Source organism: Mauremys reevesii, linkage group 3 (genome assembly GCF_016161935.1).
Source record: "Mauremys reevesii isolate NIE-2019 linkage group 3, ASM1616193v1, whole genome shotgun sequence".
In the NCBI taxonomy this organism is placed as follows: domain Eukaryota; kingdom Metazoa; phylum Chordata; order Testudines; family Geoemydidae; genus Mauremys; species Mauremys reevesii.
In genome coordinates this window covers 178,161,772-178,183,063 of record NC_052625.1, presented here as the reverse complement: position 1 = coordinate 178,183,063, position 21,292 = coordinate 178,161,772, and the positions used below count along the sequence as shown (strand labels likewise).

At 43.8% G+C, this 21,292-nt stretch overlaps 1 protein-coding gene across 9 annotated transcripts in view; it reads right to left on the bottom strand.

The window, feature by feature from the left end:
- Window positions 1–21,292, bottom strand: part of ASAP2 (ArfGAP with SH3 domain, ankyrin repeat and PH domain 2) — a 175,336-nt gene that overhangs the window by 45,487 nt on the left and 108,557 nt on the right. For all 9 annotated transcript variants that reach the window (XM_039532006.1, XM_039531998.1, XM_039532005.1 and 6 more), the window contains 6 exons: window positions 20,131–20,218; window positions 16,172–16,220; window positions 15,894–16,060; window positions 13,138–13,271; window positions 12,374–12,468; window positions 1,136–1,325 (listed from right to left, as the gene is read on the bottom strand). In XM_039532006.1, coding sequence (XP_039387940.1) covers window positions 1,136–1,325; window positions 12,374–12,468; window positions 13,138–13,271; window positions 15,894–16,060; window positions 16,172–16,220; window positions 20,131–20,218 — 723 coding nt within the window. The remainder of the gene's footprint in view (window positions 1–1,135; window positions 1,326–12,373; window positions 12,469–13,137; window positions 13,272–15,893; window positions 16,061–16,171; window positions 16,221–20,130; window positions 20,219–21,292) is intronic.

Here is a 21,292-nt window from a genome sequence, read left to right as displayed (position 1 = left end):
CTTTTAACTCTATAACCAGGCTTAGTTAACACTACGCCAAGCTGCCAACTCCATAAAACCTAGAAGAGTTAATGTATTTACAGGAATCGCAGACCTGCTGTGGGAAAATCCAGCTGTAGTTTTAAAAGCTATGGCCCCAGTTCATCCACCCCCTCTTCAGCAAGGCACTTAAAAGTCTCATTGAAGATACTGGGACTTAAGCATGTGCATAAATGCTTTGCTGAATTGAGTCCTAAAGGGTGAATTAATTCTAGATATGGGCTTTTAGAAAGGGGGATGCTTGCAGAGTTCAATATCCAGAAAGGCTGTCCAGCTGACTGTTCAAATTTAAAACTAAATTAAAACAAAACTAAAAATACAAACAAACTGAAGTCCCTCACAGCTGTATAAAACACTTGGAGAATTCTTCCTAGTAACAATAAAGGAATCTATTTTTGAGCCTGAAATCTAGTTATCCCTTTCTTATCAAACTGGAAAGCTCTGATTTATATATAAACATATAAACAGAATTACAAATGTGTTTTGAGAAAGCTTGAAGTTATCAAGCCCAAAAAGAGAGGGGTTTTTTTTTGTTGTTGTTTTTTTTATGTTCATGTTCTTCAATGTGGCTTTTCAGTCAATTAGTAAGCAACATTAGCACTACAGGCTACTTTCTGAACAGTCCAATTATTAGATCTCTTCCTAAGCAGATTACAAGAACAACAAATGTGGAAGACCAAATATTCCCAGAAAAACTGATTTTCAATTCTAATAATGAATGAAACTCTACTAGTACGTCAATCAGATGAATCCAAATGTTAAATTTTCAATATCCTTACATATGCTGTGTTGAAAGATATTCTTGTGTAGAAACTTTCTCCCCTCCCTCCCCAAAGACAAATAAAACTGATTTAAACAAAACAGAAAACAGACTTGAGTTGTTTTTAAACAGTGCATTTTAAATCATGAAAATAAATTAGAGTGATTTTACTTTTGGGGTTTAATTCATTTACTCTATTCTTTTGCTATTACAAAACATGTTATAATAGCAAGGACTTATATGAGTTACTCAAAAATTATTAGTTGTCACTTTCGTTAATAAAAACATGCTGCATCTCTTATTAAAATGCTGGATAGGAAAATTTGCCACTCTTACATGTCCATTGGCTAGTGGAATTTTTTCAGTCAGATCCACACCATCAGTATATACTTGAACCAATCCAAAAATGTCTCTTGCTTTGACTGCTTCACAGAGGCTATGCAGTTTAGCTGCATTGTCAACATGTTTCTTCCGTGCATATTTTCTCTCAATATACTTGGCAGTAATATAATCTTTTCTTGCATTCCTGAAATTGAATATAATTTACTTTTAAAACTTTTAACAGTATCTCTACAGACACACATACATAAGCAGGCAAAAATATTTTAAACAATCTCTAATCTGGGGAAGGGTTGTTTCACATTAATTTTGATAGTCCCCTACTCTCACAAACGTATGTATGACATGCAGTTTGTTTTATTCATCCAGTGTAAAAAACAACTATAGTAGAACCTCAAAGATATGAACACCAGATTGACCGGTCAACCGGACCATGTGAAACCAGAAGTAACCAATCAGGTAGCAGCAAACACTCCCCCTCCCCCCGCCACCTGCCCCCCCTAGCAAATATTGTACTGTGCCTGTATTGCATTTTAAAGATAAACACATCTGGGCTGCCTGTCCCCACCTCACCCCCACGCACAGGGCAGCCCCTTACAGCTAGCTAGGGGGTGAATACACTGGGTCTGCCAGCCCAAGGCAGCCGGAGCCAGCAGAGCAGGAGACTGGGAGGGGGATGTGTTTTTACCCCCAGGAGGGGGACATACTATTTTCTCACACACAGACACATGCACGCGCACACACACCGCCTAGAGGGGGACAAGCTTGCAAGCTCATGCCAGCGATGAGTAGGACACTCAGCTGCTGCTGGAGCCTGACCTGGAGTGTCAGCTGCTGGAGTCTGAACTGAGCTTTGTTCAGCGTTATGAAAATTTCAGAGTTACGGACAACCTCCATTCCTGAGGTGTCCATAACTCTGAGGTTCTACTGTATTAAAGTTATGATGAACTGAACATCCAATATCCTCAGTGATATAGAAAAACACTGAGACATTTGGCAACAATTCTGTCTCTTCTAAAACCCTGATGTGAAATTGCACTCATGATTATACCAGATTTATGCTTGAGAGTCATCTCAAAGCTTCATATGCTGACACTACCCCTATGTAACATGCACTGAGATAGCTTGTTGTTTATACTAGTTGCTTGTGCGGGGGGTACAAGAAACCTTCCTTACACCCCTGCACATACTACCCAGACCTTGGATCCAGATTGATAACAGTAAGCAGGTTCTGTATGCCCACTACTTCCCATAACCAGAACATAAAGGCAGGGAATGGGTGGAGCCTTGGAGCTGTTGGTATGCATGCTGACCAATATTGTCACACTGGTTACCTGTACTTCCCTATCTGTTACTTCTTGTCTTATACTTAGATTGTAAGCTCCTTGGGGCAGGGATCATCTTTTTGTTCTCTGTTTGTATAGAGCTTAGCACAACAGAGTCGGGTCATACTTAGGGCTTCTAGGTGTTACAGCAGGGGTCGGCAACCTTTCCGAAGTGGTGTGCCGAGTCTTCATTTATTCACTCTAATTTAAGGTTTTGCGTGCTGGTAATACATTTTAATGTTTTTTAGAGGGTCTCTCTCTATAAGCCTATAATATGTAACTAAACTATTATTGTATGTAAAGTAAATAATGTTTTCAAAATGTTTAAGAAGCTTCATTTAAAATTAAATTAAAATGCAGAGCCCCCCAGACTGGTGGCCAGGACCTGGCAGCGTGAGTGCCACTGAAAATCAGTTCGTGTGCCGCCTTCGGCACGCGTGCCGTAGGTTGCCTACCCCTGTGTTACAGTAATTCAAATCATAATAACTAATAGAAGACATGAGTTAGAGCATGTTGTTGCTGCTATGTGCCCAAATTACTACCCCCTCTCCCCACCAGAGAAAGGTAGGAGAAGGGAGTGAATTGTATCTGTGACACAGGGCCAGAAAGTGTTACACAGTTAGCTGGCTAATTGACCCAGATTCAACCTTTAGAGACATATTAAAGGATATGTAAATGGTAATTAGAGCCATTTCATGTTACAGAGACTAATGTGTTGAAATGCAAACCTGTACTGTTAGAGAATTAGAGGTAAAACGAATTCTATGTGTTTTCATATATATTCCCTGTTAGATGTTAACCATGTAAACAGATGGTTCCTTTCTGTTTCTATATCTATTAAGTCAGAGATCAAAAGGGAATATTAACACGTAGATGAAAAAAACGGTTACCTACCTTTTTGTAACTGTTGTTCTTCAAGATATGTTGTTCATGTCCATTCCACATTAGGGTGTATGCATGCCGCGTGCACGTGTGTCGGAAACTTTTCCCTTAGCGGCTCCCGTCGGGGCCCCTGCCTGAGCGGCGCCACTGCACCGTGCATATATACCCCCGCTGGCCCAACCCCCTCCAGTTCCTTCTTGCTGGCGACTCCGACAGAGGGGTAGGAGGGCGGGTGGTGGAATGGACATGAACAACACATCTCGAAGAACAACAGTTACAAAAAGGTAGGTAACCATTTCTTCTTCTTCGACTGCTTGTTCATGTCCATTCCACATTAGGTGAATCACAAGCTTAGCTTCGGAGGATGGTAGGAGTCACAGAGCAATTGATCGGAAGACCGCCCCGCCAACCACCACATCCTCTCGGACCTGCTGGTCGACTGCATAGTGGGTCGTAAAGGTATGCGCTGACAACCAGGTGGCTGCTCTGCAGATCTCCTGGACCAGGACCTGTGCCAGAAAAGCCGCTGAAGCTGCTTGCACCCTGGTCGAATGGGACATGACCGCCGGGGCCGGAACACCTGCGAGGTCATAACATGCCCGAATGCAGTCTGTAGTTCAGGAGGAGATCCGCTGCATGGATTTACGAAAGGGTTTGGTGCGCTCCAAGTAGAACACCAACGCCCAACAGACATCCAGGGAGTGCAGACTGCGGTGACTCGCGTCCGCACGGGGTTTGGGAAAAAACACCAGCAGACAAATGTCCTGGCCCAGATGGAATTGTGAGACCACCTTTGGGAGGAACTTGGGGTGTGGGCAGAGCTGCCCCTTGTCTTTATGAAATACTGTATATGGCGGCTCCGAAGTGAGTGCTCTCAGCTCAGATACCCTTCTGGCCAAGGTAATGGTCACCAGGTATGCCACCTTCCAGGAAAGCTGGAGGAGGGAGCAGGTGGCATGTGGCTCGAACGGGGGCCCCATGAGCTTAGAAAGGACAAAGTTGAGATTCCATGGAGGGACTGGGGGGCGTGAGTAAGGGAACACCCTCTCCAGTCCTTTAAGGAACCGCTCCACCATTGGGTGGGAGAACACCGAGCCCCCTGAAAACCCCGGGTGGAAGGCGGAGATGGCTGCCATATGCACTCTGATCAAGGATGTGGCCAGCTCCTGCTGCTTGAGGTGCAGTAAGTACTCTAGAATGGTAGGCACCAGAGCCTGGCATGGCTGAACCTATTGGGGCCCACACCAGCATGAGAACCTCTTCCACTTGGCCAGGTAAGTCACCCTGGTAGAGGGCTTCCTACTACCAAGCAGAACCTGCTGCACAGGGAGGGTGCACTCGCCCTCCAAAGCGTTCAGTCACAGAGCTTCCGTGCTGTCAGATGCAGTGATTGCAGGTCAGGGTGGAGGAGCCGCCCTGTGTGATGAGATCCCGGTGTAGGGTCAGGGCTACCGGGGCTTCAACTGACAGCTCCAGGAGTGTGGTGAACCAGTGCTGGCAGGGCCAGGCTGGGGCGATGAGGATAACTGCCCCCACAACCCCGTCCCTGCGCACCTTGAGCAGGACCTTGTGCACCAGAGAAAGCGGGGATCACGAACACGTCTGCTATTGAGCCCGGGCTGCGGCCCTGGAATGAGAAGAATTGCGGGCACTGGGTGTTGCCCCGGCAGCAAACAGGTCTACCTGGGGAAACCCCCACTTGCGGAAGAGCGAATACATGACATCCGCTCTGCGCGTCCACTCGTGCATGCGGTACGACCTGCTGAGGTGGTCCGCCAGTTTGTTCCATACCCCCAGGAGATGTGACACCTTGAGGTGAATGGCATGGGCTCTGCAAAAGTTCCAGAGGAGGAGAGCCTCGTGGCAGAGCGGCGAGGAACGGGCTCCACCCTGCTTGTTTATGTAAAACATGGCGGTCGTCTTGTCTGTCCGAACTGTGTCACTGTGACCACTCAAAGTAGTGTGAAAAGTCTGGCAGGCTAAACAAACTGCCCTGAGTTCCTTCACACTGATATAGCGCGACTGCGACCACAAGCCCTGAGTCCTGAGGTCTCCTAGGTGAGCTCCCCATCTAAGGTCTGACACGTCCGTCACAAGTGTCAGGTCTGGCTGTTGTGCAGCAAAGGGGCTGCTTTCACAAACCACGGTCTGGGACAGCCACCACCGCAGGGAGTCTAACACGTCCTCCAGGGCTGTCACTACCAAGTCCAGGGGGTCCCTGCCTGGGCGGTATACACGGGCGAGCCAAGCCTGCAGTGTCCTGAGTTTCAGTCTGGCATGCTTGACCACATGTGTGCATGCTGCCATGTGGCCCGGCAGCATCTGGCCGTTGTAGTGGGAAACTGGCACAGGGAGTTCACTGCTTGCTGGATGGCCAGGAATCGTGATACTCGGAGGCTCGCCTTTGCCTGTACTGCATCTAGGACCGCCCCTGTGAATTCCACTATCTGCGTTGGAATGAGGGTGGACTTGGGGGTGTTGACCAGGAGCCCCAGTGTGCGGAATAGTCTCAGGGCCACTTGCACGTGGGACCGAACCTCCAGTCGTCGAGGTATGGGTAAACTCAAACCCTCTGCCTCAGTAAGAAGGCTGTCACCACCGCCATGCATTTTGTGAACACCTGTGGTGCCACAGCTAGGCCAAACAGGAGAACTGTGAACTGGTAATGTTCTTGGTTCACAATGAGGCACAGGAATCAGCGATGTGCTGAGGGGATGGTGATATGAAAGTACGCATCCTTCATGTCGAGGGCAGCGTACCAGTTCCCTGGATCCAGGGAAGGGATGATGGTGCCCAGAGAGACCATGTGGAACCGGGCCTTGACCAGGAACTTGTTGAGCCCTCGCAGGTCCAGAATGGGTCAAAGGCCTCCTTTGGCCTTGGGAATGAGGAAGTAGAATCCTTTCCCTCTTAAGTCCTTCAGTACCAACTCTACTGACTCCCGCCTCTAGGAGCTTGCAAACCTCCTTTTCCGGGAGGTGCTCATGAGAAGGGTCCCTGAAGAGGGACGGGGAAGAGGAGTGGGGGATAGGCAGGAAGGAGAACTGCAGCCTGTAACCACTTTGCACCATGTGTAACATCCAGTGGTCCGACATAGTACTGGCCAAGCACAGGAGAAGCGGGACAGGCAATCCAGGAAGCAAGGGGATGGATCCGGTGATTGGTCCAGTACGCTGTCCTGGTTTAGGGCCAGGCTGAGACTTATGCTGGCCGTGGCTCCAGCCTGGCCTATTGGAGCTATTGTTATCATCATTACGCTGCCTGCTGTTATCCCCATTTCGCCTGTGGTAGGGCTCCTGCCTAGGACGAGGTTGGTAGCAATGCTGAGGAGGCGGCTGCGGATTGAAGGGCTTTCTTTGGGTCGCCTGGGTGTGCATACCCAGCGACTTCAGTGTGGCCCCTGAGTCCTTGAGGCTATGCAGCTTTGCGTCCATCTGGTCCGAAAAGAGCCCAGACCCTTCAAAGGGGAGGTCCTGGAACGAGTTCTGGACCTCAGGCGACAGACCTGACTCCTGCAGCCATGTCGAGTGTTGCATGACCATGCCAGATGCGATTGTCCTGGCCGCCGCGTCCGCCGAATCCAAGGAGGCCTGGAGAGAGGTCTTCACTACGGCCTTGCCTTCTCCACCAACGCCGTAAACTCCTGTTGGGAACCCTGTGGGAGGCTGTCTTTAAACTTCCCCACTGCCGCCCAGGAGCTGAAGTTATGCCTGCTGAGGATGGCCTGTTGGTTAGCAATCCTCAACTGGAGGCCCCCTGAGGAATACACCTTCCTGCCAAACAGGTCCAGGCGCTTCGCTTCCTGGGCCTTAGGGGCTGGGGTCTGCTGCCCATGGCGCTCTTTCTCGTTTACCGCCGAGATTACCAGGGAACATGGGCTTGGGTGGCAAACCAAGAAGTCGTACCCCTTTGACAGGGCGAAGTACTTGAATTCCACACCTTTGGCTGTTGGAGCGCTGGAGGCCAGGGTCTGCCATACAGTCTTATAGTTCGACTGTATGGTCTTAATAAGCGGAAGTGCTATTCCGGCTGGACTCTATTGGCTCACGATGTCCACCATGGGGTCCTCCTGCTCAACCGTCTCCTTGGCCTGCAACCCCAAGTTATGAGCAACCCCAAGTTACGCAGCAGCTCTTGGTGGGCTCTGTGGTCTATTGGCGGAGGTCCTGATACCGCTGTGCCTGCCACCGCTTCATCCAGGGATGACGATGTCAGCAGCTGCTCCACTTCCTCCTGCTAGTTCCCTTGGTCCCCCTCCCCCGAAGGAGCGGCATCCAGCTCAGGCCTGGACAGCTGACCCTGGGGCGGCACCGGACTCGGTGCCGGTTTCTCCGGTTTCTCGCTCGGCGATGGTGCAGGCAGTCTGGATGCCGTGGCTTCCCGCACGGAGGGGCATCAGTGTGGGGACCGGGACTGGTGCACCGAGTAGCTGGCCCTGGAGGGAGCCCCTGGCCGCTGGTGGTAGGCCCAGGGGGTCCAGAAGAGCCAGTGTCCCAGTGGACCCCACTGGGGTTGCCACCCATCCTGGTGATCTCTGCTGTCCAGTGCCCAGTGCGGGTAACTGTATCGGCCCGAGTCGGCGCCAGACTCTGGTGTGGCCTTTGCGCTCGGCATCACCAATGCATTCAACCTATGCTGGCAGGAGATCAACGAGCGGCTTCTCGCCGATCAGGACCGGTACCACTGCTCGTGGGACCTGGACCGGTGTCGATGCTTCCAAGACCTGGACTGGTGACTTCTGGATGCCTTTGGCAATGGTCAGCTCACCTTCTCTTGGTGCCAGTCTCTGGAGGGTGCCAGAGAGCGTCGGGTCCCTTGCACTAACCCCGTGCGCTGACTCGTCTCCGGTACCGAGGCTTCCCTCTGTGTCAGGGGTAACTGAGAGTCCGCAGACTTCACACTCGACCGGGACCAACGCCAGGAGTGATGCTGAGACAGTGACCTTGAATGGCGCACCATTGCTGGCTTTCCCATCGACGGCACCTTGGGCCCGGGTGCTGCAGGCTTCTCCCTGATCGGGAGGGGGCTCACTGACAACCTGATGAGGTCCTTTGCCACCTCAAAGGTGCCAGGCATGGAGGGCTGATCCATTACTCCCTCGAGCCAGTTGTCCTCACTGAGTTCACTTAGGACTGGACTCAGAGGAACTTGTGGTGCTGGTGCCACCGGTGCCGACACAATGTCCATCCCACTCTTTCCGGTGCCCGGGCCCTTAGATGGCGCCGGTCTCCTTTGTGGGGAATATCCGCGCCCTTCTTTTGGCTTGGCCTTGGGCCGCACTGGGGAGGATGAGCGGTGCCAGGGCCTACTTTTCTCTGGGGCCGATGGCTTGCGGTGCTTGCCCGGCACCGGGTCTCTTGACAGCTCTGGGGCACTCCGCACTGAGGAGGCTGCAGCGCTGCCTCCATCAAGAACTGCTTCAAGCGAAAGTCTCTCTCTTTCTTTGTTCTAGGCTTAAACGCCTTGCTAATCTTACACCTCTCTCTTTAGTGTGCTTTCCCTAAGCAACGTAGACAGGAGCCGTGGGGGTCAATAACCAGCATAAGCTTGCAGCACGTGGCGCAAGCCTTAAACCCGTGGGCCTGCACCCCGCCCCCACAGCCCGGGGCGGGTGCTGGAAGCCTCCAAGCACCTAATCTATTAAGTATCCACACAACAGAATGCTAATGAAATGATAGGAGCTAAGTACTCTAAAGCTAAGGGATTGCTTCTCGTAGGAGAGCAAGAGGTTGTTCCAACGCAACCACAGACAGTAAGAAGGAACTAGAGGGGGTCAGGCCAGCGGGGGTATATATTCCTGGCGCAGTGGCGCCACTCAGGTGGGGGCCCTGCCAGCCCAACAGGTACCACTAAGGGAAAAGTTTCCAATGCTCGTGCTCGCAGCGCACATACACCCTAATGTGGAATGGACATGAACAAGCACTCGAAGAAGAATTGCATGTAATAATGTCATTGTCTATATTTCTCTCTGAAGTTTGTAGTAACCTGTCTATAAATTGCTTAATTGATAATTATCTTATGCTGATGAATGCAACTAGTTACCTGTGTATACACAGGAAATAGGTAATTCTACTTCAAAGACACTATTCTTCACCCAAGGAACTCTTGCTGTCAAGAGACTATCAGAGCTTGCCAGAAAACTATAAAAAACTCTTGGGACCTGATCCTTTCATGTCAGATCTGCTTAAGCTTTATCAGGGGAAGTTTGAGCCGAAAGACTGAGGTCTCCAGTTCCATTCTGAATCACCCTGATAGACCATAGGTACGGTCCAATGTCCACTAATTCTGAAAGAACTCTTTGCAATTCTAAAGCTCACCATCTCTACTATGAAAATGACCTAAGAACTCCATTCATGTCTGTATGTAAAATGATCTTTTAACCAATACTCACTCTCATTTTTTAAAAAATTTTAGTTTAGTTGATAAGAATTGTGTAGGATCTGAAACATTCATTAACCTGGAGGGTAACGTGTCTGATCCTTTGGGACTGATAGAACTATTTGTATAATGACCAAGATTTCAGTAATCCTCATCATATTTGACTTGGCTATCCGTGAGGAAGCCCAAGGCTGGGTTGCTTTAAGGGAATTGTGTTTTTGGCTTCCGGGTAACCAGTAAGGTATTGCAGAAGCTGTTTTGTTGCTGGCTTGGTGAATCTAAAGTATGAGAAATAACAACCAGTTTTGGTGATTGTCTGCCCCATTCTTTGCACTTTGCCCTAACTGAGCAATCTCAGCGTGCCCCATCTGGGACCCTGGGCAAATTGAGGGAATTGTATCTCTCAGAGGTATAATTCCTTACCTGTTGTGGTCTTGAGGTGGTGCAGATATATACTACCCTATGCATAGAGAGCTTGTGCCAAAGCCACAATTTAGGCCTTAGATAGTATACTAATGGGTGTATCAAAATTGATAGATTAGACAATTCAGAGTAGATATACAGGATGGAGTCACTGAAAATGAAGGTAATTATTCCTTCAGCATTTGGAAACTGTCTACTCTTTCTTTTTCTTCTACTTTAAGTTAGTCTATGAATATATTGTATAATTTAATATCTAAATGAAGAGGTCAGTATTACAACATTACCAGCTCCTAACAAGACATCTAAAGAACAGAGAATGTGATATTAAAATACTTAGTCAAATACAAATGAAAACTGCACCAAATTTAAAACACTTCTATGCTTCTACTCTATTGTTTTACATTATTACGTTTGAAGTTAATTGTTTTTAAAATCTGCTGTTAAGAATTATTTAATGTATGATCTGTAACAGATTACCGAAAGAGCGATGGCAATCAGAGCAAGTATGCTTTGTTCAAAGCTTGTTCTCCTGGTTTTAATTTTTTCATTATCTATCAGGCTGTCAAAGGAGCAGGAAGCTTGTATGCTTCAAAAATCCTCTCTTGTCCTTCTTAGATTTTCATTTTGTTTAACCCTTCCCCTTTCTTTCACAGTGCTTAGCCATTCAGATTTATTTGAGCGTTCCTCACAATGTTATTTGTAGTACAACTGTTGAATGCACATTCTTAACTGTTGGTGGGTAACAATTTAAATTAGAATTCAGATGTAAAGTCAGATTCATATGAAGTGTTTTGTTAGAAGTTGCTTTTAATTAAACAGATTGTTTTATCTGGGCCACCCACCTAAAAAGATTATCTGGCATTTTTGCATACTGTTATTGTGCACATATCCCAGGAGATTTAGTTGGGCAGATGAGCTGTATCACACAGATTAATTTCCTATCCTTTAAACAGATGACAGTGCAAATGCTTTTCATAGACATGAATCATTAATATGAAAAAACAGCTTTGTTTTTTTATTTGTTTTCTGTTAAATTGCACCTTCCTTACAGCACCAAACTAAAAAAAAAATGGTGGGCAACAGAGAAGAGCCAGATGGCTAGTGTTCCCTGATATGATACTGCTGAGCTAGGGCAGCTTCTGACTCTCAGGGAGCTCACTTCACCTTGGGACAATTTTTTTCTCTCTCAGTTCATGCAGTAGGGAAAGGGAGGGGGTGAAGCTGGGACTTTCAGACCCTGATTCTGCGAGGTACTAAGTAAAGTCATTGGGTACTGAAGGTGCTCAGTGACTCTCAGCAGGCTTCAGAGTAGCAGCTGTGTTCGTCTGTATCCGCAAAAAGAACAGGAGTACTTGTGGCACCTTAGAGACTAAAATTTATTTGAGCATAAGCTTTCGTGGACTACAGCCCACTTCTTCGGATGCATAGAATGGAACATATATTGAAGAGTTATATATACACATACAGAGAGCATGAAAAGGTGGGAGTTGTCTTACCAACTCTGAGAGGCCAATTAAGTAAGAGAAAAAACTTTTGAAGTGATAATCAAGATGGTTTGATATGAGAATCAAACTGTCTGTACCGGGCTATCTTGATTATCACTTCAAAAGTTTTTTCTCTTACTTAATTGGCCTCTCAGAGTTGGTAAGACAACTCCCACCTTTTCATGGGTGTGTGTGTGTGTGTGTGTGTGTGTGTGTGTGTGTGTGTGTGTGTGTCCCCTCAATATATGTTCCATTCTATGCATCCGAAGAAGTGGGCTGTAGCCCATTAAAGCTTATGCTCAAATAAATTTGTTAGTCTCTAAAGTGCCACAAGTACTCCTGTTCTTTTCTCAGCAGGCTGTTCTTCATTTTAGTGTCTTTTTGTATTTAACAGTGTAGGAGATAACATGGGCTTCAATCCTTGGTCTCCTACTATAGCCATGCCCTGGGGACTTCAACATCCCCATCAGTCAGTGTGAGTTTGTCCCATAACTCGTAAGGTATAATGGAGGGACTCAGTAACACATAACCTTCACTACTGCAGAATCAGAGGTAGGGGGAAATGAGGTGAACATATACTTTACTGATCATTAAGGCACCAGAAAAAGGTTTACATTTGTGGTGAAAATCGAACCAACAGTCACCCAACATGAAGTGCAAAAACACGGTAAGCAGCACAGAAGACATTCCTGATGCCAATTTAAATACTTTCTGTTTTCAACAAGTAATGGATCTATACTTACATATCGCTGCTTGGATTAGGTTTGACTGTCTCATCAGCTGGCAGACAAAATTCCATAATCTCATTAAAACCAGCATTCCCAATATTCTTGGCAAGCTGTTAAAAATAAATACCTACGTTTCAAACAGATATGTTCAGTAACTAGCCATAAGCACTGTGTAGTCAGAGAACAAGATAAATGGAAATCAGGATTCGGGGGTTTTAGTCCTAGTTCTGCGACTGACTGTTTGACCTTGAACAAGTTATATGGGTCTCAGTTTACCCATCTCTAAAACCAAGACAATACCTTCCTTTCCCTCAAGAGTTGTCTTCACGATTAAGTACCTGATCCAAAGCCCACTGAAGTTAACTTCAATGGATTTTCTTGACATTTAAAAAACACTTTGAAATTCTCTGCTGAAAGATTCAATGTAAGGTAAGAGGTAAACAGTGGAGAAGTACCTGAATTCCTCACATGAAAGGCACTATTTAAGTGCCATATAGTTGTATTCTTTTTAAAAGGAACTTACTGTAAAGACAGCCCTGTTAAGCACCAAAAACAATCACTCTTTTATTAATACAAATTCTAATACCAGACAAATCGTTTCTTCAGTAATACAATGTTTTCCAGTGAACTTTAATTTGAGAAAGGAACATTTCTTGCTTGTATTTTTCAAGAGGTAACTTCAAAGTCTGAAAGAATATAATTCAAATGACAAAAATATACAGGGAGTGGAACTCGCTCACTATTTTCCTACGATTTTATAAATTAATAAAAATATTTACCAAAAGTTCAGATGTTCCCAGCACATCTAATGTGAGTGACTGCATTCTGGAGTAGTGAACACCAAGTTCTCTATGGATTCCTGAACATTCAATGCAAGTCAGAATTCCCAGATTTGTTGAAAGCCAGGTAGGATCTGAAGCAAAGAAAAAAGAAAAAAAAAAGCATAGAACTAAAGTTTGGTTAGGTAATGATTGCACTGTAAAGATTAATAATATGGAAATGAAGTCAAAATGTGAGCTTTAGATGTTAAATTCCTTAGGAAGGGGTCTGTGTCCATCTCTGTGGCCCCTTAATGGAATTGCTCTTATGTATACAGTTACTCATGTGCCTCAGTCTTTGCAGGATTGGGGGCTGTATTTGTACAGTAGCTAACATTATGCGACAAAACTCCAGATTAGGGCCTGAGGCTGCTATTGTAATATAAGTAATAATAATACCTAGCTTATGTGATACAGCATGGCCAGAGGGCAGCAGGAGAGTGTTACAAGGGAGCCTTATTCCCTGTAAGGGGAAGAAAGTTTGCTATAGATTAACTAGAGCACCAGAAGCCAATTAGAGCACCTGAAGCCAGTCACATGATAAAAACTCCTGCTTCAATCAGACAGTGTGGGAGCTGGAGCAGAAAGGATTGGTATTGGAGCAGAGAACAGTTTGAAGGAGTTGGAGCAGAGAACAGTTTGAAGAGAAAGCAGAGGAAAGTTTGGAGAAGTGCTGCGGTGGGCTAAGAAGTCCAAGACCCTAGGAAAGGGGCACCTGGCTTGTGCAGAGGGAGGGCAGGAAGCCCCCCCACAAGCTGAAGGGCAGGAGAGGGAAGTAGCCCAGGGGAAGGAACCGCCAGTTCAAGTGGTTCACCACTATCCTCAGGGCCCCTGGGCTGGGACCTGGAGTAGAGGGCGGGCCCAGGTCCCTCCCTCTCCACTCCCCTCCTCAAAGACTAGTGGGGCAATTAATATTCCAATTCAGGGGCAAGAAATGGTGCCCTGAACCCCCCCCAAAGAACAGAAAGTGTGAGACCCATCATAATAGTGCCGGCAATTTGCCACACTGCCCATTTTTGTTTTCTGGAGTATATATTTTAGTCTAAGGGCAACAGCAGTAACATGAAAATAAATACTTCACCATGACACAAAGGATCCTCAAGAAAACATTTCAGAGACATTAAGGAATCTCTCTCTACCTAATACTCATCTCTTCACAACATTCTCCCTTTCTTCTTTTCCCTACACTTCAAATGAAAATCATTCATTTTTTAATATCTAAACAGTTCTGTAACTCTAACAATGTTTGACCCCAGCTCCACTGAACTAGCCCTTTCAGAGGCAGAAGGACTGACTCTTCTCATACTAGTTTGTAGCGGGGTGGTCATCCCGCTCCACTTAGAAAGGGGTTAAAGGCAGCCAAGCAAGGCTGGTTGGGTAAACAGCCACCAGGGTGGCCACACCCAATTAGGGTCCAGCTGACCCTGATAAAAGGTCAGGCTGAGGGAGTAAGAGACTCTTGCTCCAGCTGAGGAGCAGAGAGGACCAGGCTGCCTGGGAGAGTAAGCAGGGTATCTGAGACAGGGCAGGGCTGGGAAAAGGCAGGCAGAGCTGGGACGCTCTGGCCTGGTGAGTTCCCAGGCTGAGGCCTTGCTAAAGGCCAGGGGAGGTACTAGGGCAGCAGGGAAGCATCTGGGACTAGAAAGGCAGCAGGTCCAAACCCTTTGCCGATGATGAGTGGCCTCTTCAGACTGCAGTTTGCCCCTGAGGGAAGGGGCTAGATAAGGACTGGCAGTGTGTCACTGAAGTGAGATGGGCTTAGGGGATTGGGGTTTCCTGGGGAGGGGAGACCCAGAGTGTGGGGGCACTGCTGTGGGGCTGCACCACAAAGTAAGGGGCACCAGGGTCTGGGAGGGACAGAGGGCCTGAAGTGCTCAGTGATGGAGATCAGGAGAAAGCAGGCACCAGTAGGAAGACACCGGCCAACAGGAGGCGCTCCGAGGCTGGAACTGAGCTAATTCCCGGATGACCAGCAGGAGGCACGGCAGCAACACAGTTATACACCAAACTAACTAATTAATTGAGTTACTACTGATTCAGATCAGTGAAACGAAAAGAACAAGAAGATCTGGTGTTTTCAGCTAAAGTGACAGTCACTAAAGGAAGTAGTGCTTCTGAGCTATGTCATATAGAAGAAAGTGGGAACAGCAGGAATTAAAAACTGTTTAAAAAGGATTACAACAGAATTTCACTGATCAACAATATCAATCAAGAGGGAAAATTACACACTGCAAAGCACAGTGAAGCAGGTGCACTGTTTTCAAATGAGCGTACAGTCTCAGAATCATTCTCTGGCCAGTTCTCAAAGCCAAGCAGAACAATTAAAAAATAAATATTAACAAAAATTATTAACAGAATGTATGTAATATCTTAGTATGACTTCCAGTTTTACCAAATTTACAGTAAAATTTAAATTATATAATGGAGGGCTCAACGATAATATATGATATTGTAATTACTGCATCAAAAGTAACATTAGCCTCGCTAATTATCAGAATCTATAGGAGAAAGGCAAAAAGCTTTTTTTAAACTGACAATAGGATATAGCAAATCCATCTTAATGAACTTCTACAATTACGTTGTTAGCATATTCTGCTAGATGGGTAATTGAATTCAAGAGAAAAGGGAATAATATCAGTCAACAGCTTAAACACTCTTAATAGAAATATAATTTTACCAATTAGAAATGCACTGAAAGAATACTTTAAATTAGTCACCTTGTGCTCCACAGTCACAACACACATCATTTCCTGTCATCCTCTGAACCTCAGATATAATTTCTTTTGTCAGTTCTTGGACAATATTATTTTCTCCTGTGTTATCATCACCTTTGAATGCATTATTTAAAGCTTCTTCTTTGCTGTTCTGTAGCACAGATGTCCATCTAAAAACAATAGCAATATTTTGCTGTTCAAAATGTTATAGGCATCTAAAGTTTAATGAAACTTAACAGTAGAATAGCAACACCAGAAACAAAAGTAGTGAAGTAACTCACATTTGACACTCTTGTTCATCTTCTGCTTGAAAGTGATAGGTTCTGTCATCTGCATAACAATATATATTGAATACTGAATATAGAGATATGGTCTCAGAAATGCTATAATTTGCTTATAATTGACTATTGACCTCTCTTTTCTCACCATTGGAAAGGCGGTAATTGGGTGGGGAAAGGCGGTAATTGGGTGGGGGAAAAAAATCACATTTAGGTGACATTCACCGCTGTGTGGAGGTCTTAAGTGGTTCAACAGACCTTCTGGATAGGGGTGAATTTTACCGATATTATGTATATTAGACATTTACATCTTTGTTTAGAAGCCATCCTCACTGCGCCTTCATATTGTAGTTTTTAAAATAGCTGCTGTCTTCCTTTAGAAACTGACTTCATCATGTAGAAGTTGTGCCTTTACCATACAAGCCACAGGATAAAATAACAACTTTTGCAAAGAAGATAAGTGAAGACAAGTCCATGGGGGAACAAATAAAAAAAGCCAAACAATTTTTTTTTGTAAGTCATCTGAGCACATAAAAAGAATCTGAAAATTTTGTGAGTGAGTTTTCCTGCCTTGGTAACTCAAAAATGGCCTAATGGACTTTTATTAAAGTTTTCAGGCACACACACAAAAAAGTTCACCTCTGCGCTAAGAGCAGATATTAGGAATTTCAACCAAATGGCAATTTTTTTTTTAAAATCTGATATGAAGGACTTTCCTCTGCTTCAATAACTATAACATCATTACCATAATTCTATAATAACAAATTTACAATTGACTAAGTCTTTGGAAAAGAAATAAAAATTTTAAAGAGTTAAGTAATACAGAATATAGAATTAATGCAAACAAAAAAAAACAGCTAAAGGAGAAGAATTATGTAAGTAAAGCAAGAAACAGAAAAAAAGAGGGTTTCATCTATCATTTACATGAGTTGCAAAGTCATCAAGGCAGTGAGATAAGGAAAAAGCTGTTCCAGCTGAGAGAAACTGTAGAGAAGGCTCTCATGCCAAGAATGGTGAGACTGTGTGAAGGGACAGAAAGGAAGCCAGTACCTAGTGAGAAACGGGGTAGAGAGGTGCTGGATTTTAAAAGTAGTCTGGAGCAAGTCTGCAGAGGGTTTTAACACAAAAGAGGGCATTTTTTTGTAACTGAATCCTAATATAAAAAGAAACAGTGGAATGATTGGGGGAAATTATGAGGTGATTACTCTTCTCTGTACATGGGATAAGGTCCACAGCAATATTCTGCATATGCTGATAAAGTGGGACTTGGGAATCCACAGAGAAGGGAGGTGCAACAGATATGGTGAAGATGAAAGTATAAATGATGACATCAATAGTTGAGCAGAGGCAGTGGTAAAGAAGTGGTGACAGGCAGTTTTGCAAGCAAATTATATAGAGACAAAATTCAGGATCAAGGATGTTGCCAAAATTATGGAGGGTGGATACCAATTGAAGAAGGGAAAAAGGAGATGGAATTACATTTGAGGTTATGCCTCTTCCCCAAGATAAGCACTTCGGCACATTTGCTTTTTTACTTAAAAAGACAAAATAAGGAAGATTGAATTTAAAATTCCAAATCTTTTGTTTTTCTTTTTTAAAAAATTGGAAGAAAAAAAATCAACAAGCCGGTGCTATGTTCGATAAGTGTTGTTGAAACCCACTGCCAACGGGCAAATACAGCTTTGGAAAGAGAATGGAAAATAAAGAAACTATAAGAGGCAGAGTAGAAGGAAAGAAAAGAGAAAGACATAGGAGCAAAGGTGTGGAAGGGTGCAGTGCTTATTGAAGAGTGAAGCAAATCATCATTATAATTCATAACTTGTACACCAAAACAAATAACGATACAAGGTAAAAATTTCTGAAGTGCTTTCATGATTTAAGAAATTAAGCCTCAATGAAAGTCAATGGGACTTAGGCTCCTAAATGCTAAAGTCACTTTTGAAAATGGGACTAGGCTCCAAAGTCACATAGGCACTTCTGGAAATTTTACCCCTTGATGCCACAATTTAGTTAAATATTAAGGTAAAAAAATGTGTGTCTTTTTTGATAAAATTTTTAATGTTAGCAAACAAAGTCCCTTATCTTGCAATTAATTCTGTGTGAGTAGAACTCTGAGCCCAGGTCTACACTAGCGGGGGGGTCAACCTAAGATACACCGACTTTAGCTACACTATTTGCATAGCTGAAGTTGTGTATCTTAGGTCGACTTACCTGGCCATGAGGACGGCGGCAAGTCGACCGCTGCCGCTCCCCCATCGACTCCACTTCCGCCTCTCGCGAGCTGGTGTTCTGGAGTCAACGGGGAGCGCAATCAGGGATCGATTTTATCGCGTCTACACTAGACACGATAAATCAACCCCCCGATAGATCGATCACTACCCGCCAATCTGGCAGGTAGTGAAAACCTGCCTTAAGTCCCTGCAAAACCCCAGTGACTTGAAATCAGTGGAATTCTTCAGAGAAACAGGAATCTACTCAGATGACTAAATTGCAGAATTAGGGTCTACCCCATGTATGTAGCTAGGTCTAGACTGATTATTTGTAAAGTAGTTAAACATGACTCTTTTATTCAAAATCTTAAAAATAGGGGTAGAGGACACACACTGGTATAAAATAATCCAGGTTTCCAAAAGCAAAAAAAGATAATTGTGTAATTATATTTTATCAGGTAACAACTGGTTTAAAAACAAAATAAAAATACCAGAAGTTATTAAGGTGCACCTTCTTGTGGAGGAGTTAACAGCTTTGGTTACTGGTAAACAGGATAGTTATTAAAAAAAAAAAAGAGAGACCCTGGCCTTGAATTATTCAAGTGTAACACTGTACAGATTACAATATATTTTTATTTTAAGGAAGTCAACAGAGATACTGGCCTACAAGATTTAGTCTTAATATATCTGAAAAGTTACATCCATTCTAGGTATAAAAGTTGGAACTCTACAGTGGATCAGTCCATTATGTCAGCCACTCCATTTGGAACAAGTGCGTCTATTTTTAGTTTCCTCCTCCCCCGCCACACGCCCCCATCCTGGAAAAAGGTTTTACTATGTTATGGTTCATTCTTTGTTACGTTTCTATAAAAACAGAAAATGAACATTTCAATGGGATAAAGCTGAATATGAAAGCCATATTTTTGCTGGTGTAAATAGATACAGGTCCATTGATTTCAATAGCATTTCCCCCACTTAAACATGCAGAAAATGTGGTCCACTATGTACATTTGAGACATTAATGATAGGTAACAAAGGAAAAAATGGTAAGTTTCACCCATTTTATAGTATACATGTACATATTCTTGTAATATGTACTGCATGCATTTTATTAACTTAATAAAAAACATAAAAATGTTCAAATACTCAAACAAAAGAAAAAACTCCACTATTCAATTACATTTAATCCTAGTATAAGTTTTATAATACAAATCTTTAATGTTCATATTTTGTATCTTTAATTTGGGCATTTTACAATTAAGCAATATCAATCAATCAAAATCAAATCAATTTTTAGGAAAAGTATTTTTCATTGCTTTTTCTGTGATTATTAACGAAACTAATACACTTATAATTTAATAAAGAAATTTTCTGTCACAGCTCTAAGTCTTTTGTTTGAGTCTGTATTGAACTAATTACTCTGCAATTAGGACATCATAACTGATCTTGGAAACACTGTAGTTGTTACTACTTCAGCACTGTGACCCCACTGAAGGATGATGTAAGATAATGTGAAATGAAGGAACAAGCCCATGTTTAAAAATGAATAGTTTTGCAAATGAACAAGTTTAGTAAGAAACATTATGAGAAAGAGATGAAAGGCAAAGAGTTTTAAAGAGGGAATGTCATAACGGTAACATATTGCACATACATTAAACTAATATTTTAAATGAGATACATTTTCTGAAATAATCTTTGAACCTTGGATGTTTACTAGAGGTAAAGACCTAAGGAACTAAACAACAAACCTACGTGATATGAGGTCAAAACATTTTTTCTCCTCTGGGTTTGTTTTCACTTGGCAAGTTAACAGATTGAGTTTTGCAGGAGGTCGGTTAGCCTATTTAAAGATAAAAAACACACAAAGTAATGTCCCTTAGTAAGATGCATATGGATTAAGAATTTGCTTGTCTGTAGGTAGAATCTGCCTGCAGCTAAGCATACTATTCTATTGCAAGACATCTGAGTATGACCACAAAGTTTCCAAAACTGGCTAGCACCCATATCTTTGGGGTATCAGACAAGAGCAGGGCAAGGAATACTTTAATTTATATTTTTTTCTGGTTCCCGAGTACGTAACCTAGACTCCCATACCTATTGACACAATGGGTGTAATTAGGTGTAGGGTGAAAGTGAAGGGAGTCTAACTGTAAAGGATGGGTCTAGTACCATTTTATAAATCATCTCTTTGGTTAACTTACCGTAATAATTGTCTGAAGGGAACAGACATAACAAAGGCAATAGCTGCCTTGATCATTACAATATTTCTAATCAAATGAAATAATTTCCATTCTAGTAATATTTCCATTACTACTTCTAGCAGGCAGGAGGGAAGGAAAGTGTGGCTCTATTATTATTATTACTATAGTTCCTTTAGAAAAACAAGTAATTGTCTCATCTCCCGTATATTATAAAGCCACACTGCTGGAGAATAAACAGTTCACTACAGAACTCTCTAAAAATAAGCATATACTCTTCTTTTTCTTTTCTTTCCTTTTTTTTGGGCGGGGGGAGGGGGGAGGGAAGAGGGGAGGATGAGCTACCAAAGACATCCTAAAAGCAAGACAATCAAAATAGTATGTAGTCCCAAGATTCAGCACTTCCAGACAGGGATCCTCTTTCCCATTATCAATTTCTTTTTGAATAAAAGTGGCATGTTTCATTAAATGTAAAATCTAACAATAGGTCTTCCTAAAAAAAATGTAAAAGGGCAATGGAGATGTCAAAATATTCATCAACTTTCTCCCCAAAATAGCTCCCCCTCCCTCCAGTGTATGAGGATACCATCTTGATGGCTGAAATACAGGAATCACACACATCACTACAAACAAAAACTATCTATACACTTTCCTAGAGCAATTAAATCAGAAATCAAATTAAATGAGGGCAGTTATTGCTTCTGTGGACCAAAATT